The sequence below is a fragment of the Anser cygnoides genome, chromosome 2 (assembly GCF_040182565.1).
Source record: "Anser cygnoides isolate HZ-2024a breed goose chromosome 2, Taihu_goose_T2T_genome, whole genome shotgun sequence".
In the NCBI taxonomy this organism is placed as follows: domain Eukaryota; kingdom Metazoa; phylum Chordata; class Aves; order Anseriformes; family Anatidae; genus Anser; species Anser cygnoides.
The window spans coordinates 87,325,645-87,347,888 of NC_089874.1; the positions used below are offsets into that span (position 1 = coordinate 87,325,645).

General features: G+C 42.5%; 1 protein-coding gene across 2 annotated transcripts; it reads left to right on the forward strand.

Moving 5' to 3' along the window:
• The first annotated feature begins 107 nt into the window (after positions 1-107).
• LOC106036539 (carboxymethylenebutenolidase homolog) lies at positions 108-6,459 on the forward strand. Of its 2 annotated transcripts, none has more exons than XM_013181978.3 (6): positions 108-261; positions 2,765-2,992; positions 3,760-3,867; positions 4,992-5,134; positions 5,819-5,910; positions 6,205-6,459. In XM_013181978.3, exons 2-6 carry the CDS (start codon positions 2,778-2,780, stop codon positions 6,382-6,384), a joined length of 738 nt encoding a protein of 245 aa, XP_013037432.1. In that variant the 5' UTR covers positions 108-261; positions 2,765-2,777; the 3' UTR covers positions 6,385-6,459. The 2 variants fall into 2 exon arrangements, with proteins under 2 accessions (XP_013037432.1, XP_066848676.1); XM_066992575.1 differs by lacking the exon at positions 108-261 and adding an exon at positions 1,596-1,744.
• Positions 6,460-22,244: the final 15,785 nt, after the last annotated feature.

The following is a 22,244-nucleotide window of genomic DNA, read 5'->3' on the forward strand; positions in this document are numbered from 1 at the left end:
TGTCACAGTAGCACACCCTGCTTATACTTACAAGAAAATTAAAGGCTTAAAAAAAAAGTGAAATTCTAGCTTTGTGACTCTGTGATATGTACAGATAAAGGCAGTAAATTACGCAACTCTTATTTGAAGAAACTTGATCCTTGCACTCACCCCTTCCATTTTATGAGTTAGCACTTTCTTCGTGATCCCATTCAGTGCTCGCTGTCCTCGCTGCACACTTGTGGCTTGGCTCTGCTGTCTCACACATTGGCTGTGCTACAGGTATGTGTGGTTTTTTGTTCGTTTGTTTTTGGTTTTGGTTTTAACTTTCACAGCTTTTCCTCACAAGAAACATACAGCAAGTGCCTGCTGAGGCTGAACTCGGTGTTGCACATTATCTGCGTGCCTTTCTGAAGAGTTCATGTTCATTTAAATGGTACCAGAGTGCTACTTTCTTCCCAAATTATTCCAGGTGGCAGTTCGGAAATCTGTTGGTTTCCTTCTCAAGATGGGGAAGACATCTCAAGAGGAGACTCAGGAGAACCTCTTGAAAGTGAAAGAGCCACAGAGCACATCTTCATATTCTTCTAGTTGTAGGTTCAGGTTGCTGAAAGCTAAAGTTATTGTTTGGCCTTCAAATACGCAAGTGCTTGCAGGTGGAGATGGTAGAGCAGAAAGAGTGCAGTAATGGATGTGGGCTTACAGCTCCTCCTAGAACAATATCTTTTCTATATAAGGGAGGGGGAGATAAAGCTTTAAGAAATAGTTCAGTAGAATTTCAGAAATTGGAAATATAACTTGCATATAGTGCATACTACAGCAAATGTAGAAACAGTGGTACACTTTGATTACATTACAAAGCCTGTAAGTCTATATGGCTGATACACCATATGAGCCTCCACATTGCCTCATAGGCTTGAGTTTGGTGCTTGCTTCCTGAGCTGCTATATCCGTGTCTCTAAATATTCAATATTTTAGATTTTACTTTAAATTTTACCAGACAGCTTAATACAAAATATTTGCAATTAAATCCTTTAAGCATATGCTGACCTGTGGGGCATAGCATTTGTGCTTCTGGGGTCTTAAAACATGTTTCTTTAATATTCAATTGATCTACTTGTTATATATTCTGATTTTAGTCTAATAAAAAAAAAATTTTGAAGGAAAAGCAGTTATCAACTCTTTTTGACTATACATTTAAACTGCATTTTGGCTTAAATTCTGTCTATTAATTCATTTTTCCCTGTAGACTTATTTTAAATTAGGAGTCCTTTATATGAGACTACAGCATATGAAAAAAACATAGGTGGGTGTGGCTTATTAAAAAAAAGAAAAAAGTTGAGGATTTGTATATATGTGTGCCTAAAGTTAATACAGCTTTCAAATAAGATACAGCTTGTTTTGAAATTTTCATCTGTGAAAACCTAACCTTGTAAATCTGGAACATCTTGGTCCCTGGAAATCTGTGCAAATCTCCTGGCTGTAAGGTTGTTTGTTGGTTGGTTCTCCTGCAGCTGTCCCTTTAGTGCTGCAACTATTGAAGTCATGCCAGTTCAGGGACCGTTTAGTACCTGTTTTTCCCGTTTCTCTCTGTGAGCACAATTGGTGCAGTCAATATTGAACATCCCTGCTTCTGTACTAGGCAGAGTTTTCTTAGACAGTGCTCACAGGCCTTTGCAGTTTGTCTGGAGAAAGTTTAGGCGAAGCTTTACCTAAATTCTCCCCACATTCTTGAATAACTTGGAGATGCCCTATGCATATTCAGGTAAGTTATTTGAGTCTTTTTGCAGTAATATGAAGTCAGTCCACCCAGTTGGTTAATCTAAGGTCAGTGGCATAAAATCATTAACTTGAGAGTGTAAGGATCTACACCAACCTGTATTAGTCTCTGTTGGTGGTTTTTGACCTTTGTGAATAACTTGTTTATTTTCACCTAAGCAATCGTTTGTAATAATTTAACCGTACCCTACTGTTACCTTGTTCATAAAACATTTGGCTTAACTCATGGATTTTTCCTTGCATTCATTTTTCTTGTTTTTCTATCTTGGAGTTTGAATGTATTTTTTTTTTTTTAATATTAAGAATTTTATACTCTGGCTTCCACTGATCAGTACATTTTTCTGACAACTTCTTTAAGCATCCTCCTTCAAAATCTGCCATATCTGAGGCTAATGCTGGTTTAGAAAAAGGATTTCTTGACACTGAAAATGTCTGCTATAGGAAATTTAATCCTCAAGGAAAATGCCACAATTAATCAAGGTGTAATTATGTCTTCCTACACAAGTGTGTTTTTTTTTTGCTTGATTATTATTATTATTATTATTATTATTATTATTATTATTATTATTTCCAAAATGCAAAGTCCTGTATTAAGCCTTTACAGTCTATAACAAAGAATGCATTCCTGGCAGGGACATATACATGATGAAAAGAGCTGGCTTCATCACTATTTAATTAATTTATGATGGTTGCATGGCTGGTTGTTCTTTACTTTTCCTGTATTATTGTAGGGCACACAAGCCCTAGTTATGTGCCAGGTCCCCGCAGAAGAGTTTATAAGATAAGCAACTTTATAAGATAAGATAAGAGTTTATAAGACAACCAACAAGGTTGTTATAAAAAATGTCCCAATGTGCTGATTGACTGATGTTGCATTTTTGATCTATCAATGATCGGTAAGTGTACTGATTCAAAAATTCAACAGTCTATGATACCTCTGTGTTTCGATCTTTTCCAGTGTGGTGTGCTGTGATATTCACACCTGAATGTTTTCTGTTCTTCCCAGGGCGATATCACACATGGCTAACGAATTGAGGCCCTGCCCGTGTGACATTGGAGACAGGTTTGACTACGGCGGCCGTGGGCAGGAAGTACAAATTGAGCACATCAGGGCTTATGTTTCCAAACCCTCTGCCAGCACAGACAAAGCTGTGATCGTGATTCATGATATATTTGGATGGCAACTCCCAAACACGAGATACATGGCTGATATGCTAACAGCCAATGGATACATGTAAGAAATCCTACTCTTTTGCAAATGTCTTCCGTTTCCTTTTTTTTTTTTTTTTGTAAACCATACAAACATGAACAATTTCATAGGCTTCATTTACAGGCTTCTATAAAGAGTTTCCTGTTGTTAAAGCATCATTGTCGAGCAGTCCCACCATAACGAGGTAGTAGACAAGTAAAGAAGGCAAGGGGGAAATGGAGAAAGTCTTATTCTGCATCTTTAGTTGGGTTTCTGTAATGGCTCTGTGAGCATGAAACAGCTGCATCCTCCTCCCTTACATAGCACGTTCGCAAGTTCACTGCTATGGCAAAAATTCCAGGCAAGCTGAAAGTAATTCTGTGGAAGTGAACCGTACCAGCTTGTGCCAGAGAAAGAAATAAGGTCTCAGATATGTGAAAGGAGTATTGTATATCCACTTCCCTGTATTACTGGGCTAGCATTCCTTCTTGCCCAAATGTATGGACTGTGTAAATTGTAGGTTTTCTTTTATTTCTAATTTGGTAGGAAACCACTAAGGTTTTTCAATTGCAATTAAAAAAAAAAAAAGACAGATTAATTAATGAATTTTAAAAAGGAAAAAATATCTGGAAGTTAGCTAACTGTATTTATCAGACACGGAAAAATAATGAGGTTGCATGTAAAATGCTTTGAAGGAGATTAAATTCTATGTGTACTCAACAAAATGAATTTTTTGTAATACACACAGACTTCCCTTCAATCCTTTCTCACTGTTATTTCTTGGGCATAAAATGTTTTTATTTTTCTTACAGAGCCATCTGCCCGGATTTTTTTGTGGGACAAGAAGGGTGGAAACCTTCAAATGACTGGGCTTCTTTCGATGATTGGCTGAAAACTCGACAGGCCAGCAAAATAGACAAGTACAACTGTTGTTCATGGTCCAGCTTGTGGATGTGCTTCTTTAGTAGGAATTTTTGCGTCAGTAAAGATGCAGGATTAGGTCCTAAATTATTAATGGATCAAATACAGATGGATGTCCAGAAACAAAAAATTTGTGCAGTTCAAGTGTTAAGCTTGAAGGTTATGTGAGGAATGATTTTTGGAGAAGATTTTGAACAAGAGTAAAAGTGACCACTATTTTCCTGTGCAGAGAGTAAAAGGGGGATCAATGACTCAAAAGAAAAGAACCAACAAAGGCTAGGGGATACAGCAGGCTTATTCCATTTCGGTTTGATTCAGTTCCTGTGGGCAGGCACATCTTCTATGAGTTTCTGTTAAGGTGCAAACACAGTCACCAAATGTGATTTAACTGGGGAACATTTGTTCTGCTCCCCATCAGATCCCAGCAACTTTAAACAATACTACTTTGCCATTTTTCTAGCTATATTTTTAACCATTTTTATCTGACCTGGCTTAATTATGTAATACTGCTGTTGATTTTGAATCAACAGTTTTAAACTTGCTGCCACAATTCCATGAAGTATTTGTGTCCCCTGGGAACACTTTACCTCTAGTCACATTTGTGATAATGGGATGTTGTGATAATGGGATGTTCTTGAGTGGATGTGCCTCTTTTAAACTTTTTTTTTTTTTTGTTAGCCTATAGGACAAATATTGCCACTTGTGACATTAATTTTGTTGCTGTTTATAAAATCACTTAAGGTTCTAACTACGGTGATGTGGGAAGAGTGACTTTACATGTTTTTTTCTGTCTTCTCACCTGCAGTTTGCCCTATAATTTAGAAATGAATAATTGTAAGCGAGTGTTGTGGGTTGTGGGTTGACCCCAGCCAGCAGCCAAGCACACACACAGCCACTCTCTCACTCCCTGCAAGCAGGACAGGCGGAGAATATGAGCAACAAAAGGGAGAAAACTTGTGGGTTGAGATAGAGACAGTTTAATAAGTGAAGGAAAGAGAAAAAACACAAATGATACAAAAGCTCACTACCTTCCACAAGCAGACCAATGCCCAGTCAGCCTCTGAGCCACAGCCACTGTAGAATCAGGCTCCAGCTTTAATTCACTTTTATTTACCTTTTTTAGAGAAGTTGATGTTGTCCTGAAGTATCTAAAGGAGCAATGTGGCGCGAAGGAGATTGGTGCCATTGGGTTCTGCTGGGGTGGAGCAGCAGTACAACATCTGATGCTGAAAAATCCTCATTTAAAGACGGGGGTGTCCCTCTATGGTAAGTGTCAAAGGTCTGTTATGTTGTGAGAGAACATGATCAGAGCAGGAGCTATTCTGGAGGAGCATTACTGTAACGAATCTTAACGTGACATCTTATGGGAGAAGGTGATATGATTTCAAAAAATCTTTGCACAATTTGTCTTTATGCACCCACATTCTTGCACAGAAACAATCCTGAACAGCAGGATTCGAGTGGCACGGCCAGGATTGCTTCTGTGCACCACAGAGTACAAGGAACACTAAGGGCCTCACCATGTCTCAGATTCCTCTTGGCTGGTGACAACAAAATAGTTTCTGTACATATCTTTCATACCTGTTAGGATCCAGCAGCTACTGTGAGGTGGGTCTTTGCCTCAGGATCTTGCCTACCTCCGTTTCCATAAGTCTTCAGGCAGGATGCTGCCCACTGTCTGCTTTTCAATATTTGGAAAATCTGTTTGAAATACGTGTCTGTACTCTATTCTGCTGTTGGGCTCACAGGAAAAGAATAGTGATATTCTGCAATGTTTTGCTATCCTTCTGCCAGAGTACAGGGACCTTCACTGATGAGTCAGCTGTGCTGGGGTCTACACGGGCAGCAGGCCACCAGGTCATGGCATTCACTGTGATTGTATGTCTTTAATAGTGGTTTAACCACTTTAACTAACATGAATCATTTCATATGCCTCTGCTTTTTCCATAGGAGTGATCAGGTTCTTTGACAACGGATCCAATTTGCTTCACCCCACCTTCTTCATTTTTGCTGAAAATGATGATTTCATCCCACTAGAGCAAGTGAGTTTCCCATCAGAGATATTTATCTTTGTATGCTTTCCATCCTTGTTTTGTAATCTGGTATTTACTTAGGAGAAACTAGAAAATGAATTTCACTTTTCTTCCTCTTTACTGTAGTTCTATGTAAATTTGTGTTGTTTATCCCCAAAGTTTTACAGTGACACTAAAAAATGTTTTCTGTTTCTGTTGCAAAATACAGTTGTTCTATATGTGGGAGTTGCTAGGAGGAGAGAGGCAAGAGGGAAAAAAAACGTTAATTTGAGATCTGTAAAGATGATATGTTCTGTGTTACAGGTCACCGATCTGGAGCAGAAGCTTAAACAAAACTGTAAAGTTGATTATGAAGTTAAAATTTACCCTGGACAGACTCATGGTTTTGTACACCGTAAAAAAGAAAATATCAATCCTCAGGATAAACCTTATATTGAGGAAGGAAGAAAGGATATGATCAACTGGCTGAATAAATACATGTAGAAGACATAAAATGTCCATAAAGTAAATGAATTTTTTTAGGAAATCAGAAAATAATAAAGATTATATTGATTAAAATGTTCTTAAAACCAAAATATTTTGTAAAACCCTTTTGCAATAACACTACTTACATACACTTGTTTTCTAAGGAGATACATAAACCTTTTCAATCACTGAAAGCCTTAACTGTAAAAAAGATTTTTAAATTTGCACTCCCAGGCCCTGCAACTGGGCTGGGTTCATGTCGTTCCCCTGTGATGGACGGGCAGAGGGAAGGGCTGGACAGGCATTTCTGTGCTTTCTGACAGTCCTGACATGGTCCTGGACTCAGCACATATAGAACCACTGAATTATTTGGGTTGGAAAGGGCCTTAAAGATCACCCAGTGCCAACCCCCTGCCATGGGCAGGGACACCTCCCACCAGACCAGGTTGCCCAAAGCCCCATCCAGCCTGGCCTTGAGCACCTCCAGGGATGGGGCATCCACAGCTTCTCTGGGCAGCCTGTTCCAGTGCCTCACCACCCTCTGAGTGAAGAATTTCTTCCTTATATCTAATCTAAATCTCCTTTCTTTTAGTTTAAAGCCATTCCTCCTTGTCCTGTCACTACACTCCCTGACACAGAGTCCCTCCCCAGCTTTCCTGTAGGCCCCCTTTAGGCACTGGCAGGCCGCTGTAAGATCTCCCTGAAGCCTTCCCTTCTTCATGCCGAACAACCCCAACTCCCTCAGCCTGTCTTCAAAAGAGAGGTGCTCCAGCCCTTTGATCATCTTTGTGGCCCTCCTCTGGACTTGCCCTAATATATCCGTGTCCTTTCTCCTGCCCACGTACAGGAGAAACTGGTGCATGGGAGAGACTTGCAGACACCTTCGCACACTGGCACAGCCACATCCCATGCACGTGCCTATGTAGCTCTGCTGCGATGCGAGGGTAGCAATGTGTAAACCTTCCCAGAAGGCGGCAACTCGGGTATGTGGTTCAGAAAGCCTGTGAAGTGTGAATTTAGTTCCCAGATATGGATTCCTGCCCAATTTGCTGGGGTTACTATGAGAACAGACAGGGATGATGAAATCAAACACCCTACAACTATTGCCTCACATGGATTTTATATAAAAGGATCTTGATGTCTGTCCTTAATGCTCACCACTTCGCTTCATGGGAGACAATCAGTAATATCTTGGCTGGCAAACCATTCCAGATTGGACAGATTGGAGTTATGTTTCTTTTAATTTATTTATTTTTTAAATGTGAACAGACAGATGTCTCTGGGAACTGAGCTAAGCTTTTCTAAATTTCTTCTGAGACAAGGGAATAGCGAAGCTGTGAATAGTATTGTGAGTAGTATTTTGTCAAAATTAATCATCCTTGGAGAATTCAGAGTGGCTTGCTATAGGGCAGGTGTTGCATTTCATCATTTATTCATATTTGCCATCACTGGGACCGTCGAAATATGGGACCTGACGTAGAAAATTCAGAATTTTGCCAGTGTTAACATTTTCTTTACTAAAAATCACACACATGCTAACAAAACTGGCACCTGAGAATGTTATTTGTGTCTAGAAAGCACTGACATATAAGTTACAGAAATCCTTCTGCCAGCAAGGTATTTTTACAGGCCTATCCAATTCAAACAGTCTGTGCCTTTCCAATTGAATCATTTTCAGGAGGGATTCCCTGTTGACACTGTGTATTATGTGGAAGAAGAAATGTTAATCTGCTGTAATTTTTTTTCAGCAAAACACCTCATATGCATTTCTACCTTCTGAGACTGCAGCATGTGATGAGAAATTTGAATAGCAATGCTGCCAGCTCCTGCTTTCCTTGGGAGAGGGCAACCCAGGAACCTCAGAAGCTTTTTGCTTTCTGTAAATAATATGGTAGGCAAAGTTGTTTGTTAACAGCCTTGAATAAACAATATTACAGGAAAACTTGCCAAACCCTTCCTTGTGGGGAACCTGCAGTTGCTGTTTTTCAACTTTGCGTTACAAGAAGAGAGAACCTAGAAGAATCCTACTCCCACCTTTTCTAGACTGAGAGGGATTTTGGACACTGAGAAAGTGTTAAACTAAGGAAGGAAACTGTACGGACTAAAGTGAAAGAGATCTTCTGGTGGAAAACCACGGGGATTGGGAAAAGATAGGAAAACAGAGCAAGGTGGATGGAGATCAGCATCCTGAAGAACAAGAGCACTTATCCTGTACACTGCTGATCATCTCCTGTTCTCCAGAAGGCTGAGGTCCTTTAAGTTAAAGAAAATATTAAAACACAACTTGAATCTGATTCACTGGATCTTTTGTCTTCTTGGAAGTTGAATTTGCTGTCTGACACAAATATTTTGATAGCATCCGATATTTTTAATTAATTTCATGTTACCCAGACTTCTAGTTCTTCATTTGCTTCTGCTTCTACATACTGAGTGGTAAGTCTTGTATGGGTTTTCAGTATAATCTTTATGGCAACAATTTTTAATCAGCTTGATGACTCTTCAACCCTACTATATTTTCTGCATTCCTCTCTATTAAGCTAGCCATTACTGTTTCTTTTTGCTCTAGTGCCTAAAATGGATAGTCAGTATTTTATCTTAACCACTATTCTCAGCTTTTTTGGCTTCCAGGTTCTAAACAGCTGTGGGCTTTCAGTGTGCAGGTTGAACTCAGATAGGACAAAGAAATGCACTCCCCCAACACATGCACACACACAGCAGTGCCAAAATTCCCATAAAATAATGTGCACTTACTTAGTATAAAAAATACATCTTCTGGCCTTCTGGCTCTCCTTCCCCAGGCTGTATTTGCATTACTCAGCAGCAACATCTGGCTCTAGGGAACTCTGCTGCTGGGTCTCTGAGGGTTTTTTTGGCTTTGCTTTCTTCAGAGTAGGCCCTAGGGAAGAAGCTAAGTGATTGCTGTGCTGGATTAGAGATGTTTCAGGGCTAAGAGGAGCGGCCAGAAGTTGAACGTGATGGAACATGGGGAATTGATGGAAGAAGTGGCAGAGGTGACCACACCAGTAGACTTAGCTCCAGCCCACCTGAGGACCTCATTGTAATTCATTTTGGCCGCATCCACAGGCATACTAAACTTCTTATTTAGGACTGTAGTTGCCTATCTAGCATAGCTCTTAATCAAACCGTACTTTGCTCCTTTAACTATTGACTTTTCAGTGTGTGTCACTGCAGGCAGTGAGTAGTAGCTTAGCCTCTAGAAATCTGTAGCGAGGAGACCATTTTTCAGGGAAGTATGCTTGTCACAGAGACACAAAACAATCTGGCTTAATTTCATTTAAGGTAAGAAAAAATAAAGGTAGAGTACTTTGTTGAAGAGCTACCTGAGAAGAGTGATGGGAGTCTGGTGCCTGTCTCCTCTTTATGCCCCTAGAAATCTCCCTCGGCACGCTTTGCTTATTTGCCTGTTTCTGGTCTTTGGCACTGAAGTATATCAAAGCCCAGCAAATACTAGAGCACGTAACTTCAGAAAGCAGGGAGTGGAATGGGCTAATAAAGCTCCAAAACAAAGTTCTCCTTTCAGACCACAGAGCAGATGGTGACACCTGTGGCAATACGTTTCCTTTCCTTCCTGCCACAGCTAGATTGAGAGCTGATGAGGAAATTTTGCATCTGGGCTGGTAGTTTGCCATGAACTTCAGCAAAGCTATGATAATGTTATTTGTTAAGGGGATTGGAAATTATCCCAGCTGCACTATTAACCTTTCTTCTTTCTTTCTTTCTTTTTCCTTCTTTCTTTCTTTCTTTCTTTCTTTCTTTCTTTCTTTCTTTCTTTCTTTCTTTCTTTCTTTCTTTCTTTCTTTCTTTCTTTCTTTCTTTTTCTTTCTTTCTTTCTTTCTTTCTTTCTTTCTTTCTTTCTTTCTTTCTTTCTTTCTTTCTTTCTTTCTTTCTTTCTTTCTTTCTTTCTTTCTTTCTTTCTTTCTTTCTTTCTTTCTTTCTTTCTTTCTTTCTTTCTTTCTTTCTTTCTTTCTTTCTTTCTTTCTTTCTTTCTTTCTTTCTTTCTTTCTTTCTTTCTTTCTTTCTTTTTTCTTTCCTTCCTTCCTTCCTTCCTTCCTTCCTTCCTTCCTTCCTTCCTTCCTTCCTTCCTTTCTTTCTCTGTCTTTCTCTCTTTCTCTCTCTCTTCTTCGCTCTCTTCTTTCTCTCTTTCTCTCTCCTTCCTTCCTTCCTTCCTTCCTTCCTTCCTTCCTTCCTTCCTTCCTTCCTTCCTTCCTTCCTTCCTTCCTTCCTTCCTTCCTTCCTTCCTTCCTTCCTTCCTTCCTTCCTTCCTTCCTTCCTTCCTTCCTTCCTTCCTTCCTTCCCCAGGCGTTGAGCTTGCAAACTGTTGAAGATTTCTTTAAGGTTCATTCTTTTTTTCCAGAATCTTTTGAAAAATTAGAAAATTGCCAAAATACCTCAGCTGGGTGACTGCTTACCACAAGTAAGAAAACAATTGCTTTCACTAAAATAAAATAAAATAAAATAAAATAAAATAAAATAAAATAAAATAAAATAAAATAAAATAAAAGAGGTGGGACTAAACATTATAGCTTCTTCTGACTTTTGAGGAAGGAAATGGGAAAGAGATGCAAGGGGAAAGAGATGCAGGGGGAATGGGAATGGGTAGTTCATATGTTGTTTATATTTGCAAACACTGTACTTTGCAGTGCTCAATGATGCTGCTTTAGAGAGTAGTGAGTGGTTACAGATCAGTCACTGTCGCTGTCTGTGATGGTAGCTGTGTGCAGCACCCAGAAGCCCAGGGTGGGTTAGCAGTTCCTGCTGGTTTCAGCAGAACGAGTGCTTGCTGTTGCCCTAGGTTGTTTCTGTTTTGCTCACCCAGCGGGCTCAGCTCTGCCTTCACTCAGATTTTTTCTTCCTGAGAGACACAGATAACCTGGGTTGAAATTAAAGGAATGGACTCACACTCACTCATTTCTTTTACACACTACAGGTGAAATCCCCACAGAGCAGGGTTAGGCAGAGCTCACTTCTTATCCAGCTGTATTCCTGTACAAAGATCTTCTCTGTAAGTCAGGATACTTTAAGAGCCCGAGTCTGGTTTTGCACCCTTGTGGCGAGCAAATGCAGAAATCACTGCCAAGAGGACACAGGGGCTTCATGAGGCTTGAGACGGACATGCTGTGGGCTCAGCAGCTCTACCTGGCTCCGGGCATCTTCAGCTACTGACAGGGGCAGGCCGTGGAGAAAAAAAGCTGAGGGGCAGCAAAAAAGAGCTGCAGCATGGGAAACCGAGTGGTTATAAGGGAATTGATTTTCACTTTGAGAGCAGCCAGCACTGGAACAGGTGCCCATGGAGGTGGTGGGGATGTCCAAAGCTCACCCAAATGAGGCCCTGAGGAAGTAGTAACTTTAGTGGTGCTCTGAGTGAGGGCTTGGGTCCAGCTTTTTATTCTGTGATTCTACAAATTGCGGGGAGAATTCAGCATCTAGGAGGTGAGATGAAAGCTTTTCTATGGTGGTTTCTGTACTTTATAGGTTGTATCTGCTTGTGTCTGTGGCACAAAAATCTAGGATGTTAAAATTAAAGGGGTCAAGGTCATCTGAGGGTACTTAAAAGGACTCAATAAATATTTCTCCTCAATAATTGAAAAGCTATCAAGGAGAAAATAACTGTTACTGGGGTTCCTAGCATGTAAAGTGTAAGGTGTAAGGTGCAGAGCACTGGTGTAAGGACCAGTGCAAGGTGGACCTTCTGGTCCCATTTTTGGCTGTGCCACTGCTCTGCTGTGTGACTCAGGAAAAGGTCTGTTCTCTTTGTCTGTTACTGGCTTTTCTCGCCATCACAAAATACTTGGAGGTCTCATCAGGACCTGCTAAAGAACTAAAGATTATACTGAACCTAACTATGGGAAAATGGGACGATTTCATTGTTACCCTGTATATTTTCAGATATGATAAATAGATTTATGATAAATGGTAGAATAGGGGCACGATATAGATTTATAGAGGAATATAGTAAATGGTAGAATAAACATAAAACATGATAGGGGCACCCTCTGAGCTAATGCAGCTATAAATTCACATCATTAAAATCAATTGAGGCCAGAAGATTGAAAGTAATGATGCCCTGCAGCAATGTTATTTCTTGCTCCTCGTTCCAGCCCACGCGCGCTGGTGTTGCTTTGCTACGTAACATTGAGGCAGAGAGCAACATGTTGTGTTTGGCTTTGTCGAGGTTGTTGCAAGCAGCCACGAACTTGTTCCCTTTGTAGCCTGAGCCAGGCTAAAGCTGTGCAGCCTTGTTAGCAGGGAGCTTTGCTTAGAAGGTTATGTCAGCTCAAAACCATTATTTGTAGCCAAAGAGCTTCCAGGTAGGACTGGGCTTGTACTACTGGGGCTGGCAACATGGCTAGAGCTGACTTAATCCTGTTTCTTGCCTCTACAAAATACTGCTGAGGCCCATCCCTAGTTATCTGTCTGTATAATATCTCACTCTCTCATTTTTCTACTTTTGCAGACTAAATATCTGCAAGCAGCTACCTGTGGCAGGTGGCTACAGGTGGAGCAGCAGAGGCCAGAGCATAAGCAGAGATGGCACAGCTTCAGGCTCTTTCTGGTAGGACAGGGAAGAAGAAGGCATGAGGACTCTGATGAATCTGGAACAGGCAATGAGAGAGGAACTGCCAGGTGGGACAAAGGGAGTACATGGCTGCCCAGGAAGGGATTCAGGCACTGAAGAGAGCAGAGTGGTGTTGGCTGCTGAAAATCAGGGTTATGCAAAAATGAGAGGGTTCATGCCTCTCAGATAGAAGGAAGGAGAAAGATAGGAGCACAGGAGGTAGAAGAGGAACATGTTATGATGTTTTGAAAAAAAAGACAAGGAGCTGGAAAATAATTCAAAGGAGAAGGAAATAAAACATGAAAGAATAAAGTGGAACACATTTTAAATGTTAATTTCTCTCTCCCAAGCAAGATGAGTAATGGTAGATTTGAAGGAGGGAATAGACATGGGAGAGAAAGGAGAAGAAAGATCTACTGTATCATGTTATACTGCTAGGAGGAAGGCAGGGAGAGTCCGGCAGAGACCCCTGCAGGCTGGTGGGGTGGGGACGAGACCTTCCCATATCTTGTTTTCCAGCTGGCTCACTGTAAACTGGTGACTGCTATTCCCATGATATCTTTGATATAATGTCTGAAGTACTGACGATGAGAAGCTCAATTCACCACTCGAAAGAGGGATTAGGACTTGCATCACCATTCCAGCTTGTCACTCACCAAGTAATTAAAATCTTCTTTGAATGTAGAATTTACTGACCCCACGGGAGAGCCTCAGGCTAAGGAAATGGTGCTTTGAACATGAGATCACTGAAAGAAAATAATGCATTAGCTAGAGAGCTTTCAGCTTTCCAAGCTGTGGCAGAAAGCCACTAGGCAACGTTGCACAGAGGCACCTAATTAGTGCTCCAGCCAGATCATCACAAATACCCTAGCTGTTTCTTCTTCTGAAGAAATAGTGAAGTATAGTGCAGAGGCTCCAAGAAATTAACAGTTTTTAAAGAGGTTGTATGTCCAGTATGGAGGAGGTTTTGCCGTACATCTTTCCTAATGGAGGAAAATATCTACTTAATGTCCTGGTTTTATCATTGACAGCTGGCCATGCTGACCAGTCTGAAACAGTGGCTGTGGGGAAAAACACCTGGAGCCTCATCTGAGCAAAAGGCTAATGCTGCTAGCAATGACATAAGTGAAAAAGTGAAGACTTGTTTGGAAATGGCCACGTGCCCACATGGGAAGACCAGCGTTCTTCAGCGCTAGCCCATGATCTCTGCTAGCTCAGCCATACTGCAAGGTTTTTCAGCAGAAGCTGGCTGGTGCTGGACTAAACATGCACTACGGTAAGAAGCAGCAATGTCACTTATCCCAGGAAACCAGATGCTTGGGCAATAATACACAGTCTCTTTGGGTACTCTGTTTTCCTCCAGTAATTTGGACATTTTTGTTTTTAGAATGACTGGAAAAAAAAAAAATGTCTCTAGAAGATTCCAGGAAATAAAATACTTTTAAAAATGCACCATGAATTCCAGCTCTTACTATATTTTTTAAAAATTGTAATTTTATTTCAAAGCTTATCTTCTTTGGAATATTAAAGTAATTTGAGCCAAAATGTGCTGCAGAATGAAGAAAGTCTATTGTAGCTGGTGAAGTTACACTGGATCTATGGAGGTGCAAAAGAATAAGATGTGAAACAAGACCAAAAAGTCTTTTTATCTTCCCTTTTTTATATGGTTTGGATAATACATTTTGGTTTAGCATCTTAGTATGTCCGCTCCTACTAGCCAAGCCTACTCAGGAGTTTTCCAAACCCGTTAAGTACATCCAATCACTGCTGTGTGTTTGCATTGCCATATGTCAGGACTAATAATATGTTACATGTACTTGTTTCACATGACAGCTTTGGTGTTCAGACCTGTACACACAAAACCAGTTTGGGGGTCCAACTAGAAGCAACCAGAGCCTGAATCTCTGGGAAGTTTTGAGCACTGTTTGCTCTCTTCACTTCTAGTGGGCACACTGCCTTGCTAGCAGCTTTGATGATTAGATCTGGGCTGTCCAACTCAAGGAGACAGAACTACAAATTTCTTTGAAAAAATAATTTTAATATCTGATATTCCTCATAAGTAAGGGAAAAATCTTGCAGAAGAACCTTCCATTGCATGGTAACACCAACAAGATGATGACCTGCACATTTCACGCTGCAATAGGACAGATATGTTTATCCTGGACATGTCCTTTCTGCCTGTTTTTGTGATTAGAAACTGAGGCTTAGAAGAGAAAAGCTTCTCTACAAAGTGGGGGATTTTTTTACCAGGTGTGTGAAGTTGCTGAGAGCTGTTGGAGCCACCGGTTGTGACAGGGTATAAACAGGAGGTAAATCAGGGTTATCCTGGAGGACTGGTTCCTTTCACCTCTGGAACAATCCCTGCTGACATCTCCGCAGCAGCAGTTTTCTCCAGCTCGCTCAAGAGGGAGGACTCTGAGCCTCCCAGGAGTGAAGCATCCATTTTCACATGGCCACAGAGGCTGATGAAATCTCCTCCCCGGAAGGCTCAAATTGCATCTGAGCTTCCCTAAGGATGGAGTACCATTAGGCATCCTATAGCTTATGTCATGCCTTCAGATTGTCCCTCAGAGGGCAGTTCTCTGGAGGCACCATGCATCACCAGGCACCACTGTAGAAGAGAGCACCTACATGAAGGCAAACCCAAGCTAGCAGGGATGAGGTGCTGATGAAAATGGCCAAGGCTGTTTTGCCTCATTTTTCTGTGGAGACAGACGAACTGTGGTAGCAAGGTTGCTGAAGCTGAGTTCCTTACCCTTGCATGCTATCCATGCAATAACATCTCAACAGGACAAGTAATTTTTTCTGCCTGTTTTGATTCTGCTTGGATGGATGTTTGCATGTCTTTCCCCTATTCACTTTTGTTGCAGGTCTTCAGCCATCTGTGTATCTAGGTATTTGTGTCATCTCATACCAGAGATGGATCACTGGACCACAGTGACAAGAAAAGCTGAGATTTGGGCCCTGGGAGGTCACCAGTTCAGAAATATGAATGCTTGAAGTGTTTAGATGTAACATATCACATTTGTGGCACTGAATGTCAAAGCAGCTAAGTGAATCTATACAGCTAATGAACTTTTCCATAGTTTAATATCACCCTCTAGTGTCACATGGGTCCAGTTTCCACATATATTTTTCCATACTAATCCTGGTTTCTTGCCTCTACCCCTTAATAGTATGACCTTGCAGGTGCAGCAGCAGCCACGCTAGTGGTCGTGCTTCTGGGAAGGAGACAAGAGAAGCCAGCTTTTTAGACATCAAACTTTGAATGTTTCTCCCAGGGAGTTTAGGCAACTTTCACCCTCTTTCCTTTTATGCATGTCTGGGTGAGAAGTCTTGGAATACAGTTGCTGCTTTCACCCAAGAGCAGGAAGTGCCATGTTTGTCAGGGAGATTTCCACTGCTGTTGCCATATTTGCAGTAAATTGATCAGAAGAGACAGCTTATTTTGAAGTAAGACCAGATAGATACTTTGAATGTTAATAAGTCACCACGACTGGATGACATTCACTTGAAAGTCCTGAAGGAATTCAAATGTGAAATTGTGGACTGCTGGCCAAGCTGTATAAACTGTCTTTAATGTCTCTGTGCCAGAGCCCTGATGGATTGCCAGTGTAACCCCCATGATAAAATATGACCAGTGAGTCTGACGTCCATCTGTGACAAGACAGTGGTGTCTATAATAAAGAGTAAGTTTGATGAGTATGTGAAAAACAGTCTGTTGAGAAAGAGTCAGTATGACTCCTGTAAAGGAAAATTCTGCATTACTGTCATGCTGGGTTCTGGAAGGGTGTTGATAAGCATGTGGATAGAGGGGATCCAGGATAAATAATACACTTGGACTTCCAGAATGTCCTTGACAAGTTTCCTCATCAAAAGTTATTAACGGAACTAAGTTGCTACAGGGTTGGAGAAAAGGTCTTTTTATGGAATGAAAGATGAGCAAAGGACAAGAAGCAAAGAGTAGGGCTCATTGGGCACTTTTCTGTATGGAGAAGAATGAGCAGAGAGGATAGCCCAAGGGTTGCTGCCAGGACTAGTTTTATTATTATATATATAATATATATTATTATACTAGGATTTAGACTAGGATTTAGACAAGGAACTAAACAGTGAAATCAAGTCTGAGGATGATACTAACTTCTTTTGGGTGGTGAAATACTGTTCTAACGGCAAGGAACTTTAGAAGAAGCCCACAAAACAGAGTGGTTCGGCAGTAAACCCTCAGATGACCTTCATTATAGATAGATGTAAGGTAGTACATTTAGAGAAAATAATCTAACCCATGCCTACATGATGCTGATACTCAGAACTCAAATCTACAGTTGCAAATCATGAAGAAGATCTCAGACCTGTCATTTATTACCCTCTAAAATTGGCTTATGCAGCAGCAGCCAAAAGAAATGTTGGGAAACTTTGGGTAATTAGAATTAGACAGAGGGTGCCGTTTTAGTCCTGGATAAAACCTCCATGCATCCCAATCTTGAGCAGTGTGGGCTGTTCTGGTCTCCTTCAAGAAAGATGACGGAGTTAGAAAAGATAAAGAGAAGGGCAACTACAGAGATCACGGGGATGGAATAGTTGTCTGGTGAGGAATCACTGGAGAGTCTGCAGCTCTTCAGTTTGGAGTTGGTAAGGCTGAGAGAAGATATGACTGAGGTTTATAAAATCATGAAGATGGTGGATAAAGTGAATGCAGATCTGTCCTTCGTGAAATTTTGCAACATGATAACTAGATGTTACACAGGGAAGTTAGTAAAAAAGGAATTAAAACAAACAAGAAAAATAATTTCTTTACACGGCACTGAGTAAACTTGTGGAACTTGATGTCACAGAAGGTTGTAGAGGCCAAAGAGATCAGTGGATTCAAAAAGGGATGAAACACATTTATGATACTACAAGAATTGGGCAGGGTTGCACCCTCTAGCTTCCATAACACAAGACTTCTAGATGGTGGATCAGGGAAATAGACTGCAAAAAGTGGCTAGGCCTGTGCTCTTAAGCATCATCTCTTACTCCTGCTATTGGAGGTAAAACACTGGGTTAGGTGGACCATTGGTCTAATAAGGCATTTCTTACATTCTTAATTACTTTCAATCCTGAGATATCCAAGGTCGATTCACTGTGGCTACAGTTCTTGGGAGATAATTTTTTCCTAAGACAGCAAGGTGGACCAGACTGCCTTTGTCAGAGAAGTAATCACTTTCCCTCAACAGGTCGAGAAAAGTTGGAGAAATTCCTTAGTTTCCCTCAGTTACTGAAGAATTGTTTTCTGAAAGATTGGCTTGCTGCCCACTGCTCTGACACCATCCTGCAGACAAAGCATTCCCAGGTGTCCCTTTCAGAGAAACGACAAACAAACCAGGATGTTACAGTTTAGGGCTGGTCTCCTTTCCATCTCTGGAAATGTGTCCCGTAAAATCTCTTATCCACCTAGCAGACAAGCTCCCTCCTATCTCGCTTCCTTGACCCTTCTGAAAGCTGTCACCCCAGCAGTGATAGATTGCAAAGGTGACAGCCTAGCCCAGGATAAAGAGTCACTCACCAGCTATTTGAATAGGAGTTACGGGAATTTTGGGGGAGAAATGGTTGCAGATCGGGGCCACAGAACTTACTGCCTTGCTAGCTTTGCCCAAGGGGTGCTGCAACATATTAATGTCACCAAAGCATTTCATTAGTGGAATGAATGAGAACAGCTGAGACAGATCAGAATAAAAGACCATTTAATTCTATAGCCTGGCTGTGAGACTATCCAGTGGCAAATTCCTTGTGGGAGATATAAGCATGGAAGTATGTAGTAAATCCCTCAAATATTCTCCTAGCCTCCAGCAGTCTGAGACAGATGTTGAATCTCTGTTTTTAATTCTGCTTTTCCTCTGCAGTGTCTCTGTCCAGTTATTTTATGAAACCACATAAACGTTTATTACCCACCCTCTCCTGAGGCAAGGTGTCCACAGCTGAAGGCATGCTGCCTGAGGAAGCCTTGTGCTTGTTTTTGTCCTGCCTCTAGTGCTTGTGTCTTGTCCTTTGAAGAGACAGTAAGCGGTATTATCCTTTCATCTTATTTATTCCTCAAGGAATAACCTCAAAGTTTTATTATACCTATTTATTATGTCTATTACAGCTTCTCTCCCCTGTCATCTTTTCTCCAGAGAAGAAGGCGCTGTTACAGGCAATCAGGAGCCTGTGTCACTTGATGTCTTTCAGAGCAAATTGAACGAAAATGAAGGAGGCCTGGTGTGGGCACTGGTAAGCATCAACTAGCCTCGAGAGGGACCTCCCCACACTACGATGCTGTGTTGCTTCAGCCAGCACCAGAGCCTAGGTGACATGTGTGTCCCAAATGTGCAGCTGTGAGTGCTCCCCATGCCCCTGCCACCCAAATAGAAAGCAAGTGCTCGCTGCTGACACCCCACAGGGGCCATCTCTCTCCCTCCCTCCTGATTTTGAGGACAGCCTCAGGAGAAGCCCAGGCAGTTGCTTGGCATTAGATGAGACACTGACACCATGGATGGTGTCCCATCAGCAGGTCTCCAAGGGGTGTCAGATGGTTTGCTGCTCCATGCAAACAAAGGTGTAGAAGTGGGGTGACGTAGCACAGCAGGGATGAGCCTTTCTCAGGGAGATACAGCATCTGTTGGTTGGCAGTCATGGCTAAAGGCAGACATGAGGGCATCGAAAATTTGAAAGGCAGGCAGGAACCATCATTTTCCCTTTCTTCAAAAATGTCATCACCCTGAGGGTGCTAATTGGCATTGGTGGCCCTGCCCTGCCTCACCTGGGGCTCAGCTCACACCCTCACCCTGAGGGCCGAGGTGCTCCAGGAGAGCTCGGGCCTGGGCTTTTAGTCCCTGCCTGATCTCAGACCTGCCTGGCAGTCACCAGATTGTGTCTGACATGGGTTACCAGCACTGGGACTGTCCCTAGCTTGTAGATAAGATTCTCAGCTGGACCTTGGACCTGCTTGTCACCACAAACTTGCCTGAGTTCTTGCCTCAGCAGAACTTGGCTTCCATCTCTGGGCCTGTCCCACTTGCCTTGCAGGGACACTGTGGTGGGACAGGCCCTGGTTGGTGAGCCCCTGTCCTGCCAGCTTTGTTATCTCACTCGTCTCCTGGCTCCATGATGTTTAGGGACCATCTGCCCCTCCCTGTGCCCTGACAGATGGAAGCTTTCCCAGCAAAGCATTGTGTCTCTGCACCACCATCCAAGTCCCACTCTTCTCCTGCAAGCCCTTTCTCCTGTGAAGCCCCACCATAACCTTTCCTTTCCAAGGATATCTCTAAACTGTCCAGACCCAGCCAACTCATCCTGCTGCGATGCCACTGTCTCACCAGGTAGGGAAGGGTGCTGCAAACTGAGCTGCCAACTGGGCAGTCCCTAGGCCTCTACCTATGGTGACAGATAAGTCACTGAGCCTCAGGGAGAATGTTGATATGCACCCTGGTTGCTGGATATTGTATATTATTTTAAGCCCTGGAGGAGTGGCTGGGAGACATCCCAATGAAAAAAGTTAAAAATACACCTTTTGTGTGTCCTCGTCCCTGTGGTGAGGTTGAACAGCACCGTCTGAGCATTGCCCTACCCCAACACTGCACTGAGGCCTTGGGGTCAGCGATCACCGAAGGGAGCAACACCACCTCTTACAACCACCCTGCACCCAATGCACCCAACAGTGCAGTCCCCTGCTTTACAGCACTGAGCATAGTGCTGTCTCTGAGGGGAGTGTGTCTGCTGGTGGACTATCTTTCTTCCCTCCTCTGTGTGTGCACGCAGGCGAGGTGGGACATTGCACCGCGCTGCCAGGAAGGCGGCCAGCAGATTCCTCAGCGATGGGGTAGCACTGAATGACCTCAGAGCACAAATGGTCTGTGCAGCTGGTGGACTCCTCCGAGCACCCTGCCTGTGCCGAGAAGAGCTCAGGGCCCCAGCTCCCTGTCCAGGAGGCAGCCCCCACCTTGTAGCACCCTGCAGATTGGTTTGTCTGCCTGCCTGCTGGGGCTGGAGGGCAGTGAAGTGTCTGTAGCTCAGACATTTATTAATAGAAGAAGATGTGGGAAGGCAATGGGGAAAATCAAAGAGCTATTCCCACTCCAGCATCAGGCACTAAGCTGGTTCTGAAAAGGTCTGAACAAAACTCAAGTACTGGTATTCTAAAGTCCATAGCAGGGACAAACTTTCGGAAAGACAAAGGCATTCTTGGTTACATTATATTTACAGCTCTGTCTCTGTTGACTTTGTCCTATATCTTGGTGGCCAGTGGGACAAAATGTGTGCAGCATAGGTGGGATAGGTGTAGGAGTAAAATTAACAGAGATCCTGAAATGCCCAAGTACTAACTTCATTAGTAAGACAGCAGGCCCTAGGACCTCCAACAGCTGCTCTGTGCCCAGTCCTCAGGAACAGAGAGCCGGGAGTGTCACACAGGTTGTACACCGTATGTGATATTTTCCATGTTGTGGGAATGCATGACAAGTCCTGCAGATGTACAAATGTCAGAGGAACTGCAGGTAAGGGCCAAGCCCTCAAACAAATTGCTGCACAGCGAGTGAGCTCCAGGTAAGTCTGTGAAAGAGGTCTCTTCTACGAGCCAAACCACTCAGCAGCTCCTAATCTCAGTAGGAATGAAATAAATAAAAATGGAAACCTGGAAATAAAGGAAAAAAAAAGTTGGAAAATGACGAAGACTGGAAAACTGCTGTATTCAGATCCTAGATTTGGAAGCAGGTTCAAATTAGTGACTGGAGTGGAGGAGAGAGGAACTGTGGAGTCAGGGCACCTGGGTTCCTTTCCCAGAGTTGCCTTGTAACTGTGACTTCACGCAAGTCCCCAGGGACACTTCTCAATTCAACTGCTGAGTTGTGTCTCAAGTACAGGCAATAGTCTCACCCTTTCTGACCCCCACACGGCCAGAAGCCATGTTCCTGGGGAGCTATGGTTACACCATACCATTTATCCCAGAGCTGAATCCTTGGATATTGGATAGGCTTCTCCTATACACTCTCACCAGCCCAACTGTAATGTTCTGCAAGTAGGAACTTTGCACATCGAAGGCCTTTCCTAATCACTGGGGCATCCTTCAAGCACAAGTGTGAAGGAGCAGCCTTGAATGGCACAAGACCTTTAGGTCATCAGCACCACAACCTCACTCCCCACCTTCTTGTCCAGAAGCACAGGGACAGCTGGAAGCCTGACTATGCTACTGCTCTTACCTCTAATTTCTTGCACCATTTCTGGGTGGCAGCAGACTTGCTGTTTGCAGGTCTGTGATGGCAGCCCAGTGTATCTCTCCTTGCTGCCG

Bases quoted from the DNA above. Each gene is read 5' to 3' on its own strand.
- LOC106036539 (XM_013181978.3), top strand. From the start codon at position 2,778: ATGGCTAACGAATTGAGGCCCTGCCCGTGTGACATTGGAGACAGGTTT. The intron at 3,868-4,991 runs GTACAACTGTTG...TACCTTTTTTAG, and splicing joins CAGGCCAGCAAAATAGACAA to AGAAGTTGATGTTGTCCTGA. The intron at 5,911-6,204 runs GTGAGTTTCCCA...TCTGTGTTACAG, and splicing joins ATTTCATCCCACTAGAGCAA to GTCACCGATCTGGAGCAGAA.